At 55.4% G+C, this 12,389-nt stretch overlaps 1 protein-coding gene across 2 annotated transcripts; it reads right to left on the bottom strand.

Annotated features, from left to right (window-relative positions):
- Positions 1–554: 554 nt before the first annotated feature.
- Positions 555–10,535, bottom strand: CDX2 (caudal type homeobox 2). Of its 2 annotated transcripts, none has more exons than XM_082700552.1 (3): positions 9,822–10,535; positions 5,797–5,942; positions 555–4,167 (listed from the first exon to the last, which is right to left on the bottom strand). In XM_082700552.1, exons 1-3 carry the CDS (start codon positions 10,360–10,362, stop codon positions 3,901–3,903), a joined length of 954 nt encoding a protein of 317 aa, XP_082556678.1. In that variant the 5' UTR covers positions 10,363–10,535; the 3' UTR covers positions 555–3,900. The 2 variants fall into 2 exon arrangements, with proteins under 2 accessions (XP_082556678.1, XP_082556679.1); XM_082700553.1 differs by having other exon boundaries at positions 3,877–4,167; positions 5,801–5,942.
- Between the last annotated feature and the right edge of the window lie 1,854 nt (positions 10,536–12,389).

Raw genomic sequence — 12,389 nt, forward strand, 5'->3', positions numbered from 1 at the left:
GATTGAGCCCCACATCGGGTTCTCTGCTCAGCAGGGAGCCTGCTTCCCCCCGCCCTCTGTCCGCCTCTCTGCCTACTTGTGATCTCTGTCTCTCAAATAAATAAAATCTTAAAAAAAAAAAAAGCAGCAATAGGTCTTGTCATCATTGGGGATTAATCCTAAGTGTATGTTGTAAATTCCATTCCCTTACTTTACCTTATTCAATTCCCCTGTTAGTGGTAGGGCTCTCCTCAAGGTCATTAAACCAGTAAATTGCAGCCTGTCTCTAAAATAAAATAAAGTCTACAGATTTTTTTTTTAAAATAAGCCCAACTTGGGGCTTGTACTCACCACTCCCAGATCAAGAGTTGCTTGCTCTACAGACTAAACCAGCCAGGCGCCCCATGTAACCGAAGTTTCTTTACTTCTGCTTGTTGTCTTCTCTTATTTTTTCCCTGAGGGGCTGTGAATAACAACAGCAAGGATACTGCTGTTTATATACTAAGATTTCTATTTAAGATTAGTTTTCTTGACTGATGTAGGCCCCTTACAGATATTATCAGAAAGGAGTGAGGCTCGTTGAAACTTTTATTGCTCTCATTAACAGCCCATCTTGCTAACTTTATTGGATGAATATGATAAAGCCATAAATTGTTCACAGAAGAAAAAAAGACTCAGACTGTCTTCTATCCACATATGCCTTAAAACACACACACACACACACACCTTTTTAAATATTTTTTTATCTTAACCGCGCCCAACACCGGGTTTGAACTCACGACCCTGAGAGCAAGAGTAGAACACTTTGCGGACTGAGCCAGCCAGGCCTCCATTTATATGCCTTTTTTGACATGAGTTCCACAACACGGGTACATTCTTCCCCATATTTATCCTAAGTTCACAGTCTTCCTATATATTCATACCGTACCCACAGTCCTGTAATTTTTAAAAAAACATCTCGTGCAAGAAGGCCCTTTTAGAATGGCGAATAGCTCCCCTCACCCTAATCTGTTTTTCTTAAACACTCAACGCGCCTGACTTAGTCTGACCTTCGTCTCAGCAGGCCCACGACCACAGCGGGGAAATCTCGCCGCGCCCCAGCTCGGGAGCGGCCGCGGCGGGAAGGCTGCTAGAGCTTGCAACCTTGCTGCTGGGTCAGAACTGCGTCCCTTTCCGGTCGGCTCCTGGTTGGGAGAGGAGCGCGCGCGCCCCCTGGCGGACCGAGAGACGGAAGGGCGCCCGCAGGGCCAAGGAATGGAGAGGAAGGCGTAGGGATCCTGGTCCCGGACCTGGAGGCCCTGGGAACAGCGAAGTCACCCTGTCAAAAATACACCAGGGCGTCCCAGCGCCGACCTTCCTACGCCTCCTCCGGCGCCCCACCCGCGCCCAGTCCCGGAGTTGCCTCGGGTTTGCTCCAGCGGCGAGTCTCGGAGTCCCAAGCGCGGTGGCCTCGCTTGCCCTCGGGGGCCCTCTTTGGTCGCCCCCTCCACGACCCGGGAGACCAGCGGGCAGCCCCGGACCTGCATTTCAGAGAGCAGCCGAGCGCCCCTCCTCGCCCCGGATGCGCGGGGCCCGGGCTGGCGGCGGGCGTCTGTGCGAGGGGGCCGGACCCGGCGAGGGGAACTTGTAATCGCTTGCAGCGGGACAATGCTGACTTTTGAACCTCTAACCACTAAGCAAACAACCCTTGTGCTCTCGCTTCACTGTCCAAACAGGGTTTATTGACAGGCGTTTCACAGCAACGCATAGCAACCGCGGCGGCGGCTGGGGGCGGACATGTGGGCGCGGCCGGGTGCGGGTCTTCGCTCTCCTCCCAGCGCCGGGACTCCCCAGGAGGCACAGAGACCCGGGACCGGTCGGCGGGGGTGCGGGGGGGACGGATAACCCGCTTGGAACGCCACCCCCAGCTCGGCGGACTCCCCAGCCCGAGGGGCGGGCCAGGCACTCTCCATCCAGCTCCGAGCCGGGCGCCCGCGGGCCCGGCCACCAGGGCCCCTTTCTCAATCCCGGAGCGGAATGCCACCTGGAAGGGCCGCAGAGCCGGGGACATGCTGCAGGCGCTATTTAGGTCTTGCTGCTTTGCCCTTCCTCCCGAGCCCTCGGGCCACCTCCTGCGTCTGCTGGGGCGGTGATTAGGGCTCGAAGGTGCTTGTGGGAAGACCGACACGGAGAGCAAAGCCCTTTCCCCATGCCCCGCCTGCCAGAGCGCCCAGCTCGGCAGCTTCCAGGACCCCAAATCTCAAGGGCAGCAGCGTGGTGCCAGTGGATCGGCTAGATAACAAGCAACTACTATAAAAACGGTCTCCTTATACTGGGTCTTGAATTCTTTACGGAGTGCGGGAAGGGGGCGTGGGTGTGGGGCAAGGGGGGCAGTTTCGCAACACACCGCAAGGAGTGGAGACCGACAAGGGCTCGTAGAAATGCCCAGTTGATTCACAGAAGACTATATTCCTGGAAATGTTCCCTTGAGAGAGCAGAAAACACAGCATTTTTACTAAATGCTTCTGTTTAACAAGCTGGATTATGGGACATCCCTCGGGTGAAGGGAATCACTGAGGAAGGGGATGTCTGCAACCGCATCAACGTGCATTAGATGAGATGTCAGGAGGGGACTCTCTCACCCGCCCCCCATAATTCTCCACAGCTTGGAAGCAGCTCACCATTCAGATGTACATTTAGCCCAAAGCCACCCCAGGAGAACCACACATTCCACAATCCAAGGTTGGGCTCAGGCTTGGGGGCAGGGAAGGTCTTAGAACCTGCTCCCTCAGGCTTCTGACGCTCTGGGGTAAAATGAGTTTATCCAGATAACCTTCTCCACCCGCTCCCTAGTTTTTTCTAATACTAGCTCTCAAGTAGACATTTCATTTCTTAAAAAAAAAATAATAATAATTCCAGATAAAATCTGAGGATGATAAATACAGACTCTGAAATCTGGAAAGCTCATTTATCTCTCTCTTTTTTTTTTTCTTTTTAGAAAAAATTCAACTGTGTTCAAATACCTCCCCCCCCACTTCCCTTCACCGTATTACTTCTCTCCCCCATGGAATCAGAAAGCTTTTTAAATGCTGGCTTGGATGTTACACAGACCAACAACCCAAACAGCAGCAACAATAACAAAAACTCCCCTTTTTCATCAGCCCCAAGATTGTGAAAATGACAGGAAGTCCAGGTTGGCTCTGGCATTTATAGCACTGACATACATTCAGCCCAGAGAAGCTCTGGTGACAGGCTTTCTAAACAAGGCCCTGTCCGGGGCCTTCTTGTCAGGCCTGGAGCCCCATAACCACGCCCCTCACACCATACAGCAGCACATACACCACTCAAGCCTTTCCTGGTCTGGGAAGGGAAGAGAAGAAAGACAAAGACCTGGGGGTTCTGCAGTCTTTGGTAGGTCCAGGTTTCTATCTTAGCTGCCTCTGACTTTTGCAGTTAAAGCTTGCCTGCCCTTGAGGCAGGAGGGACCAGCTGGCCCTTGAATGGTTGGGAGTAGGCAGTAGCCATCTTGGCTGCAAGCGCTGGCGTTCACCCTGAGTTCCTCTCTCCCCTCGGCTTCAATCAGAGGTGTGTCCCGCAGGTTTTGGAGGCCAAGATCTGCGGAGGTGAGGGCTGACAGCCTGTCTGTTTAGTCAGTCCAGGCCAGGCTTCTGCCAGCACTAAATGAAGCCTCGGTAGTCATATCCCATCTTCTCGCTGGCAGAGAGTCAGACCAGCAGAAGTCCAAATCTGGGAGAATGTCTTCCTGGAGGCCTCCAACCCCACTTGTCCTTACTCCCGGCCCCCATTTTTCCTCTGAGAGCTAGGTAAGTTGGTGTACACTTGTGGTTGGGAGGAAAGGGGGTCTCTCCTGAGGATTCTAGCAGAGTCTATGCTCCTCGTGGCTCAGCCCGGAATCGCTCTGCTGCTGCAGGCCACTGGAGGTCACTGGGTGACAGTGGGGTTTAACACCCCTGCCGCTGGCCCCAGAACCCCAGGGACGGAGCCAGGCACCGAGCCTTGCAGGGCAGACACAGGACTCAGGGGCTCTGGGACGCTTCTCAGAGGGCCTGGCTGTGGCTGGGGTTGCTGCGGGGCAGGCGGTGGACCTTGCGGGGGCGGTGGCTGCTGCTGCTGCTGCTGCTGCTGCTGCAACTTCTTCTTGTTGATTTTCCTTTCCTTGGCTCTGCGGTTCTGAAACCAAATTTTAACCTAGAAATGGAAGATGGAGAAAAACAGAGGGTGATGAACGAGCCGATGGAGGGGGTAAGGAACTGGTCCTCAGCCCCAGCTGCCATATCTCCCTCCCCAGCTAAAGAAGGGCCCTCTCGAACTCCTGGACCCCCAGACCTTCTCCCAGCCTTTCACCCGAGAGTTCGGGACAGCCCAGCGCTGGAGCCCTTCCCGAGCCCAGTACAGCCTCAGGAGAGAAGAGCCTTCCTCCCTCCTTGCTCGCCACGTTTTGTTCCAAAGCAGCCTTTATCTACAGCTTCACTGGAAAAGTTCAGAGTCTCAGAACCAAGGAAAACAGAAACTTTTCCACAAACAGAAACAAGGAAAACAGAGCCTTTTCCACAACAAGCAAGAGAAGACCAACATGGATATAGTTCAAAATGCCAGCCTTTGGCCTCTCAAAATTAAACTGAAATGTAGTATTATTCCTCACCTTAAAGCTGAGAATGAGATTTGAGAGAGAGAGAGAGAGAGATTTGTCCATTTATTTGAGAGAGAGAGAGAGAGAACATGTGAGTGCGTGGGGGGAGGGGCAAAAGGAGAGGGGGAGAGAGTCCCAAGTAGACTCCATTCGGGTTGCAGAGCCCCACATGGGGATGGATCACACAATCACAGCCCGAGATGCTTAACAGACTGTGCGACCCAGGCGCCCCCTGAGAACGAGATTCAGTGTGCAGCTTCACAGTAGTGGACTCCGCCTTTTTCTAGACCATATAGAGTGTTCATGAGTCAAGCCTCACTCTAATTTTCATGGGCCTTTTTTTAAAAAAAGATTTTATTTATTTATTTGACAGAGAGAGATCACAAGTAGGCAGGGAGGCAGGCGCGGGGGCGGGGAGCAGGCTCCCTGCTGAGCAGAGAGCCTGATTCGGGGCTCCATCCCAGGACCCTAAGATCATGATCTGAGCCAAAGGCAGAGGCTGAACCTACTGAGCCACCCAGGAGCCCTGGGATTAGGGTCTTACATTAATTTTTCCCTAGGTATGATACTGGGCACAAATTAAAAAGGTCTTTAAGTCTTCTTTCACCAAAAAAGAATTCTGGATTAAACTACTACTCATATTTTTTTTCTTGCACCTTCCGGGTCCCGGAAAAGAGGAGAAAAAAAATCAACATCCAAAGAAGACATCTAGAGGTGGAAGGAACCTTTTCTAAAAGCATTTGGAAGGAAATACTCTCTATCCTCCTGCTTTATTTATTTATTTACTTATTTACTTACTTACTTAAAAAAAAAGACTTTATTTATTATTTGACAGAGAGAGATACAGTGAGAGAGGGAGCACAAGTAGGGGAAGCAGGAGAGGGAGAAGCGTACTCCCTGGGATCAGGGCCTGAGCCAAAGGATCAATGACTGAGTCACCCAGGAGCCCCTACTTACTGATTTTAAGTAAGCTCTACACCCACTGTGGGGCTTGAACTCAACAACCAGGAGATCAAGAGCTGCATGCTCTGAGCCAGCCGGCGCCCCTCTATCCTCCCGCTTTAATCTGCTCACAGAACTAGGTAGATTCTGGGGCCCAGCTTCTAACTCTGCCTGAGGAACCCCCTGCCCCCACCCCCCACTCGCTGCCAGTGACCAGGCCCTAGAGGGAGCAAGACGGTTCCCACCTGCCTCTCGGAGAGCCCCAGTGTGGCAGCCAGCTCGGCTTTCCTCCGGATGGTGATGTAACGACTGTAGTGAAACTCCTTCTCCAGCTCCAGCCGCTGGTGATCCGTGTACACCACTCGGTATTTGTCTTTCGTCCTGGTTTTCACTGAAGAGGAAGGAGAAGTTAGGGCTGAGAACTGCAAAGCGGCCCATCAGTCATGGGTAATGACAAACCTCCCTAACCCAAGGGCCATTTCTCTTCCTCCACCGCCCCAGGGGGCCAGGGTTTGGCTGGTTCCTGCCGGGCCTGACAAGACCCCCCAGGGGGTCCTGAGGGGCGGGTACGAGCCTATCCAGACAACTAAACTAACCTTGAGGTTAAGTGGTTTTTAAAAATGAAGAAAAACTAAAACCTCATTCACACACGATAACAGAACCCAACCACCCTTCTGGTAAACCAAATACAGTACTGGATCACGCTAGGCCCAAAGGCAAAGGGGGCAGGATGGAATCTCCAGAGTCCTGGGAGTATTCAGATTTTCAGGCGAGAGGGGGTTGGAAGCCCACCCTGAAAACAGCTGGGGGGTGGTGGGTATGTGCTGGTGGCAATGTTACTTTCTGTTTGCTTTATTAAAAGTGGAAAGAGGAGTGCCTGGGTGGCTCAGTCCTTAAGTGGCTAACTTCAGCTCAGGTCGTGATCCCAGGGTCCTGGGATGGGGCCCCACATCAGGCTCTTTGCTCAGCAGAGAGCCTGCTTCTCCCTCTCCCCCTCCCTCTGCTTGTGTTCCCTCTTTCACTGTGTCTCTCTCTGTCAAATAAAGAAATAAAATCTTGGGGCACCTGGGTGGCTCAGGTCATGATCCCAGAGTCCTGGGATAGAGCCCCAAGTTGGGCTCTCTGCCCGGCAGGGAGCCTGCTTCCTCCTCTCTCTCTGCCTGCCTCTCTGCCTACTTGTGATCGCTCTGTCAAATAAATAAATAAATTCTTTAAAAAAAGAAAGAAAGAAAGAAAATCTAAAAAAAAAAAAAAAGTGGAAAGAGGGGGAGGTGTGCAGAAGCTGACAGTTTCTCTCAAGTCACCAGAAACTTCTCCCAGGCACACTAGTCCCATCTGGTAGAATTCTGAGCTGGTGCCTGGCTGGCAGAAAACCCTCCCCCCAGCTGCGGGGAACACTGTATACCTGGCTGAACCTGGTTTGGCATTTGGCGCTTTTTCTTTTTCAATCCCCCATTTATTTCTGCTACAAACTCTGCCAGAGCTATCCAGACCAGTGATCTATGCTCATTGGATTGAGTCAACATATTAAACCTCAGATTGATTGTTTTACTGAAGGGCCTTGACAAATAGTGCCGTCGCGGTTGGAGCGGGCCCGAGCCTGGCGTCTGCACCGGGTCTGTCCTGGGTCAGTCGTTGGTAGGGCCCCCACCCCCGGCCGGGAGCTCTTCCCTCCTCGTTGGCCCCAGGTTCAGGTCTTTCTGCAGCCCGACAGGTTCAGTCGCTCGGTGCCCAGTCCTCCAGGAAGATCTAAAGGGTCTGGGAGTTTCTTGGAGGTGTTTAATGCCCCGCAGGCCTACTTTGTTCAGGTAAAAACCCTTTGCAAACCACAACAAAAGCGCCCTGGGAAGATACAGGCCGGATCAGAGGGAGCTCCCCCGAGCCGCTGAAAAGGGAACACAGTCGCAAACAATGCAGGACAAGGCGATCTTATCAAAGAAAAGCCCTTTCAATGCCTTAATAACAACCGCATTCTGTTTGAATTACCACTACTGAGCAAATGGCGGTCCCGGCTTTCATCCCCCTCCCCGCCAGGCGCATTAACATAAACACGGCCCGGCAGGCGCATTTGAATGGCGCAGCGGCCCCGACCCCGCGGCTGCTAAGAAAGTAAAGGGAACTAACACGTTCTGAGAGCTTTCCGAGTGGAAGGCGCGTTTACACGCGTTGCTGCCTCAAACCCACTCGAGGCTGCCAGCGGTAGTCGCCCCATTTTACAGATGAGGAAACTGAGAGTCGGACGAGGTCACGCAGGGAGTATCAGGCGGGGTTGGAGAAACTGCAGCCGCGGTTGGAGCCTAAAGGGCACCCCCGGGACTTGGGAGCAGGGCGCAGAAAACGTTCTCCGCGCTGAACATCTCAGCAGCGGTGTTCGCCTTGGGTGCTTGGGATCGGCTCTTGTTCCAGTGCTCCCCTTTCAGTATCCGGGATGCGCCGGGAGCGCGGTGACCCGGACCCCTGTGCGCTCTGCGGCTCGAGCCCCAAGGGCCTAGGAGGCGCCCCGCACCCCCTGGGAACCAAGGAGGGGGATGGAGGAGGGGAGAGATGAGAGGGACTTGTGAGAATTCATTATTGACTGCGAAAGTCACCACCCTCTTTCCGGGCCCTAAAAGAGACAATGGCAGGGCTGGGAAGGTGTATATCAAAGCGGGCCGGGCCGAGGACCAGCCCCCTAGCCCCTTGACAGATGATGCTCCGCAGAGGAGTAGGGCACTGGCCCGCGGGCCTCGGCCTCCCGACATTAACATCACAAGGGCGCCCGGCGCCGACTGCGGCCTTGCCACCTCTGCGCGGGACATCACAGCGGCCTCTCATCTGCTGACCCCGCGGCCTGGGCTCCTGCGGCTCCCCTCCCTCTCCCCCGCCCGGGCCCGGCCCGGCGGCCGCTCTCCCCGGACGAACCAAAGGGCTCCCTTAGGGCCCCCGGTGGCTGCCAGTTGCGCCCCAGGCCGGCTCCGTAAGAGAGAGCCTTCTCTGAGACGGCGCACCTTTCAGACGAGGGCGCCTCCTCTTGGGGAAGGGACCTAGCCGAGGCTTCGAGTCTGGCCCTGTGGCCTACTCCGTGGGCGGCCGCATTTCCCACCCGGCATGTGCCCAGTGACGCAAATACCGATGCCCAGAGACAGCCCCCAACGACTTCTCTGATTTATACGGCAGTAATTGGCTATAAACCTCTGCAAAGTGGCCATAACCTGCAAGAGGACAAGGCTGGGCCAGAAAGAAGGAAAGAGAAAAAAGCGGAAGTGCAAAGGGCTAGGAAGACTTCAAGGAGTGCAAAGCGGACGCCAACAGGACTCTCTCCCACCACACCTATTCGCACTTCCTTCCCACTTTGACACACATCCCAATACCAGAAGGGCCAGACCCGGAACTAATGAGCCCCCACAATGGGGCAAACCTAGGACGTCTGCAGGGACATCTCCTGAGTAAGCTTCTTGAACACAGGCGCATGTGAACATACATACACATACACCTCCCTCCACCCCAAAACCCTGGAAAGGAAGGGTTGGGACGAATGATCCCTGTCTGGAGCAGAAGCTGAATCCTCACCAAGGATTCGTCCCCGGCTTCCGCAGACACAGGAGGACTCCCATGACTTCTTGCCCCTAGCCCCCCAGCTTCTAAATCTTTGCAAATCAAAGGTTCAATGAAAGGACGCCCTCCTTTCCCCTTAGTTCCTGGGGCCTTTCCTGCAACAGCAGCTTTGCCCCACGTCTTCTTACTCGCCCTAGCTCTTGAGATCCCTTGAATTGGCCCGAATGGTCGAACCTGGTCCCGAGCACAGCCTCGCAGCCCTCCTGGTGCCCCCGGGCCACCATTCTTCTTGAGTGGCTCCGTGGCGTGGAAAGAAATGCTCTAAAGTCCGGCCGATGGAGTGCAGGGCTCCCTTTCCCCGGCGGCTCCCAGCCGCGCACCCGGTGCTCGGGGTGGCAAGTGGAGGAGGACGCGCTCCTGCACCGCCTGCTCCGCCGACATTCCTGGGAGCGTCCCCGGAGCGTTGGGATGGTACGAATGAAGGACCGCTGGAGGGAGGAAGTTTCTCTTCTGCGCTAAACCGAACGCGGTCTGGGAGACCAAAATATCCACTCTCGCCCCGACCCCCTGCCAGCCCAGGCACAGCAGAGAAGCCCCGCAGTCGAGGCCCCCTGAAGTAGTCTCCCGCCCTGGCCCTCGGGGCGCGGAGCCCCTAGACAGCTCTGGACGCCTCGGTCCGCCCTGGACACGCGGCCCGCCCAGCAGCCACCTCCTGCGGGGCGCCGCCACCGCCTACCTTGGCTTCCGAGGGACGGCTGCGCAGGCTTCCGCATCCACTCGCACAGGTTCCGCCGCTGACCGCCGGGGGACAGCTGCTCGGCGGCGGCGGTAGCGGCGGGCCCCGGAGGGCCGGGGTTGAGTGTCTGCAGCAACCCCGAGGCGCAAGAAGGCGCGGCGGCCGGGTGGTGCGGGTGGTGGTGCGGGTGGTGGTGCGGGTGGTAGTCGGCGGGGCTGCTGTAGCCCATGGCGGCGGCCGGGGAGCCCCCGTTGAGGCCGTGGGCGACGGCGTTGGCTGCGGCCGCGGCGCCCCCCGGCGCGTAGCCGTTCCAGTCCTCTCGGAGCGGGGCCCCATAGGCGGCGGGCCAGGACGGCCCCGGGGACTGCGCGCTGTCCAAGTTCGCTGCCGCGGCGGCCGCAGCCGCCACATGGTAGCCGCCGTAGTCCGGGTACTGCGGGGGACTGACGAAGTTCTGCGGGGCCAGGTTGAGGCCGCCAGAGTGGCGCACGGAGCTGGGGTACATGCTCACGTCCTTGTCCAGGAGGTAGCTCACGTACATGGTGGCGAGGGCCCGACAGCAGACCTCACCATGCTGCCTGGGGACCGACGCTGGACGCTGCCGGAGGGCGCGAAGGGGAAGGGGCGAGGCGGGGTGCGGAGAAGGGCGTCCGGCTGCGCCCCAGCCCGCGGAGCTCCGCTGGCTCTTCGCGGCGCTTCTGCCTCTGAGGCGGTCCCTCCCTCTGGCCTGCCTCCTCCCTCCTCCCTTTCTTCCTTCTTTCCTCCCACCTCCTTCCCACTGGGCTGCAGAGGCGGGGAAGACCCGCCACAGGCTGGAGTGCGGAGCCCCAGGCCGGCGGCCTTTCGTGATTAACGAGTGTTTACAAGACTCTATTAGTAATGACACAGACACCAATGGCTGGAGACGTCGAGGCGCAGCGCGTACCCTGCGCACAACCCCCCGAAACACGATTTGCATTTTAAAAGATAAGGGGAGGGGGGAGCTCCAGAGACCTGATCACAGCTAAATATTCAAACCTTTATTGTTAAGAGCTTCCTCCTTCCAACCTGGTGCACTTTAACCTCCAATCACAGGTTCAAAGAATGAAATCAAGAGACTTGCAAAAGAGAGGGGGGAGAGCTATCTTGGTGGGAATCTGGGCTTGGAGACTGAGTAGTAGCGTGTATGCATTTGCGGGGTGGAAGCGGGGGTGGGGGCGCATCACAAGCTCCTTTTATACCAAAGAGAAAAGAAAAGGGAAGCCATTACTTTGATGACAACGTTTTTGACCAACCCGGGAGAAGACGAGCTAAGACGATCTCCTAAGAGATGGGCCAGTTCCTGTCTTCCCTGAGCTCCTGGCCAGAAGGACTCCGCGCCCCAAACAACTGTCACTGCTAATCGGTTATTCTCTTCCCCCATGGAAACTCCTGCCTCTCGCAGGACATAAATTATGATCCTAGCTTCAGGCTGCATCTCCGAGTCCATCTCACATTTGGGATTTAAGTTAAATTAAGGCAATTAGTTTTTTTTTTTTTAAAGAATTTATATTCAAAACAGTCCAACCAAGGAGCCTGTGGTAGAAGTCAGACTAGTGGAGGGCAGTAATGGGGGGGGGGGCAAAATGGGGTCGTTAGAGTGCTGGGAAAGTTCTGGGTTCCTGAGCAGGGTGTTGGTGACACGGCATGTTGTCTGTGAAGATTCAGCGAACCTACACAGGTACATGTTTATTTTACTGAAATCAGCGGCTAAAATCCAGGAAAAAAAGAGCCAGAATGTGTACCCTAGGTATATGTCATATAATCACACCTATGTCTTAAAAACACTTTCTGCTTTACAAAGTAAAAGGTTATACAGAGGAAAATTGTCTTTCATCTCCAGGAGATGGGAAGGGAACCCGGGCTGTTCCTAATGATTGCTTCTGAACAACTCTGAGTCGGGAGAAGTTGAGAAAGTTTCCTGCTTGGTTTTGAAGCACTGTGTCAAGGGGCCCGGAGCTCGGTGGCCCCTGTGTGTTGCGCGGCCTGGATCGGGAACTGCCCCGACCGGAGCGCAGGAGCGATGAGATCCGTCTTGCGCTCGCGCCCATCTGGGTTCAGCCACCACAGGGAGTGAACCCGCGGTAGGCTTCCAGCCCTTCTCTCCAGGCCCAGCCAGCGCTGCCAGACTAGGATCTGAGGATCACAGCGGCCGAGTCCGCGGCCTGGGCAAGACCTCTGGGTGGCCTTGAACGGCTCTCGGAACCAGCTCATCTCCAGAGCTGCACTTGTCGGTTCTCATTGTGAAGCGCGCTCTGGTATTTGTCACTTCACCTTCTCATCTCTGGAGCCCTTCTTCCAGCGCTCTTTATCTCCCTTGATCCTCACGTCTCCGGAGATGGGGAACAAAGCTGGTGTTGGCCTCTCCATTTTACAGATGACACCCACCAAAGCTGCAGACGGGAAAGAGGCCAGGCCCAAGGAGGATCTGAACTAGCCCAGGCCTGTAGGATCTCCTGCTTGCTGGTCCCTCCAGGTCTTTGCCTTTCCTAAGGAAGATGGTTAAAAATCCGGGCTCAGTGGAGGGTCAGAGAGCTGAGCGCCCAAGAG

Source organism: Mustela nivalis (genome assembly GCF_964662115.1).
Source record: "Mustela nivalis genome assembly, chromosome: 15".
Classification (NCBI taxonomy): Eukaryota; Metazoa; Chordata; class Mammalia; order Carnivora; family Mustelidae; genus Mustela; species Mustela nivalis.

Coding starts and splice junctions, on each gene's coding strand:
- CDX2 (XM_082700552.1), bottom strand. CDS start 10,362: ATGTACGTGAGCTACCTCCTGGACAAGGACGTGAGCATGTACCCCAGC. Junction 5,943..9,821: donor GCCGTCCCTCGGAAGCCAAG/GTAGGCGGTGGC, acceptor CTTCCTCTTCAG/TGAAAACCAGGACGAAAGAC. Junction 4,168..5,796: donor TGGGGCTCTCCGAGAGGCAG/GTGGGAACCGTC, acceptor TTCCATTTCTAG/GTTAAAATTTGGTTTCAGAA.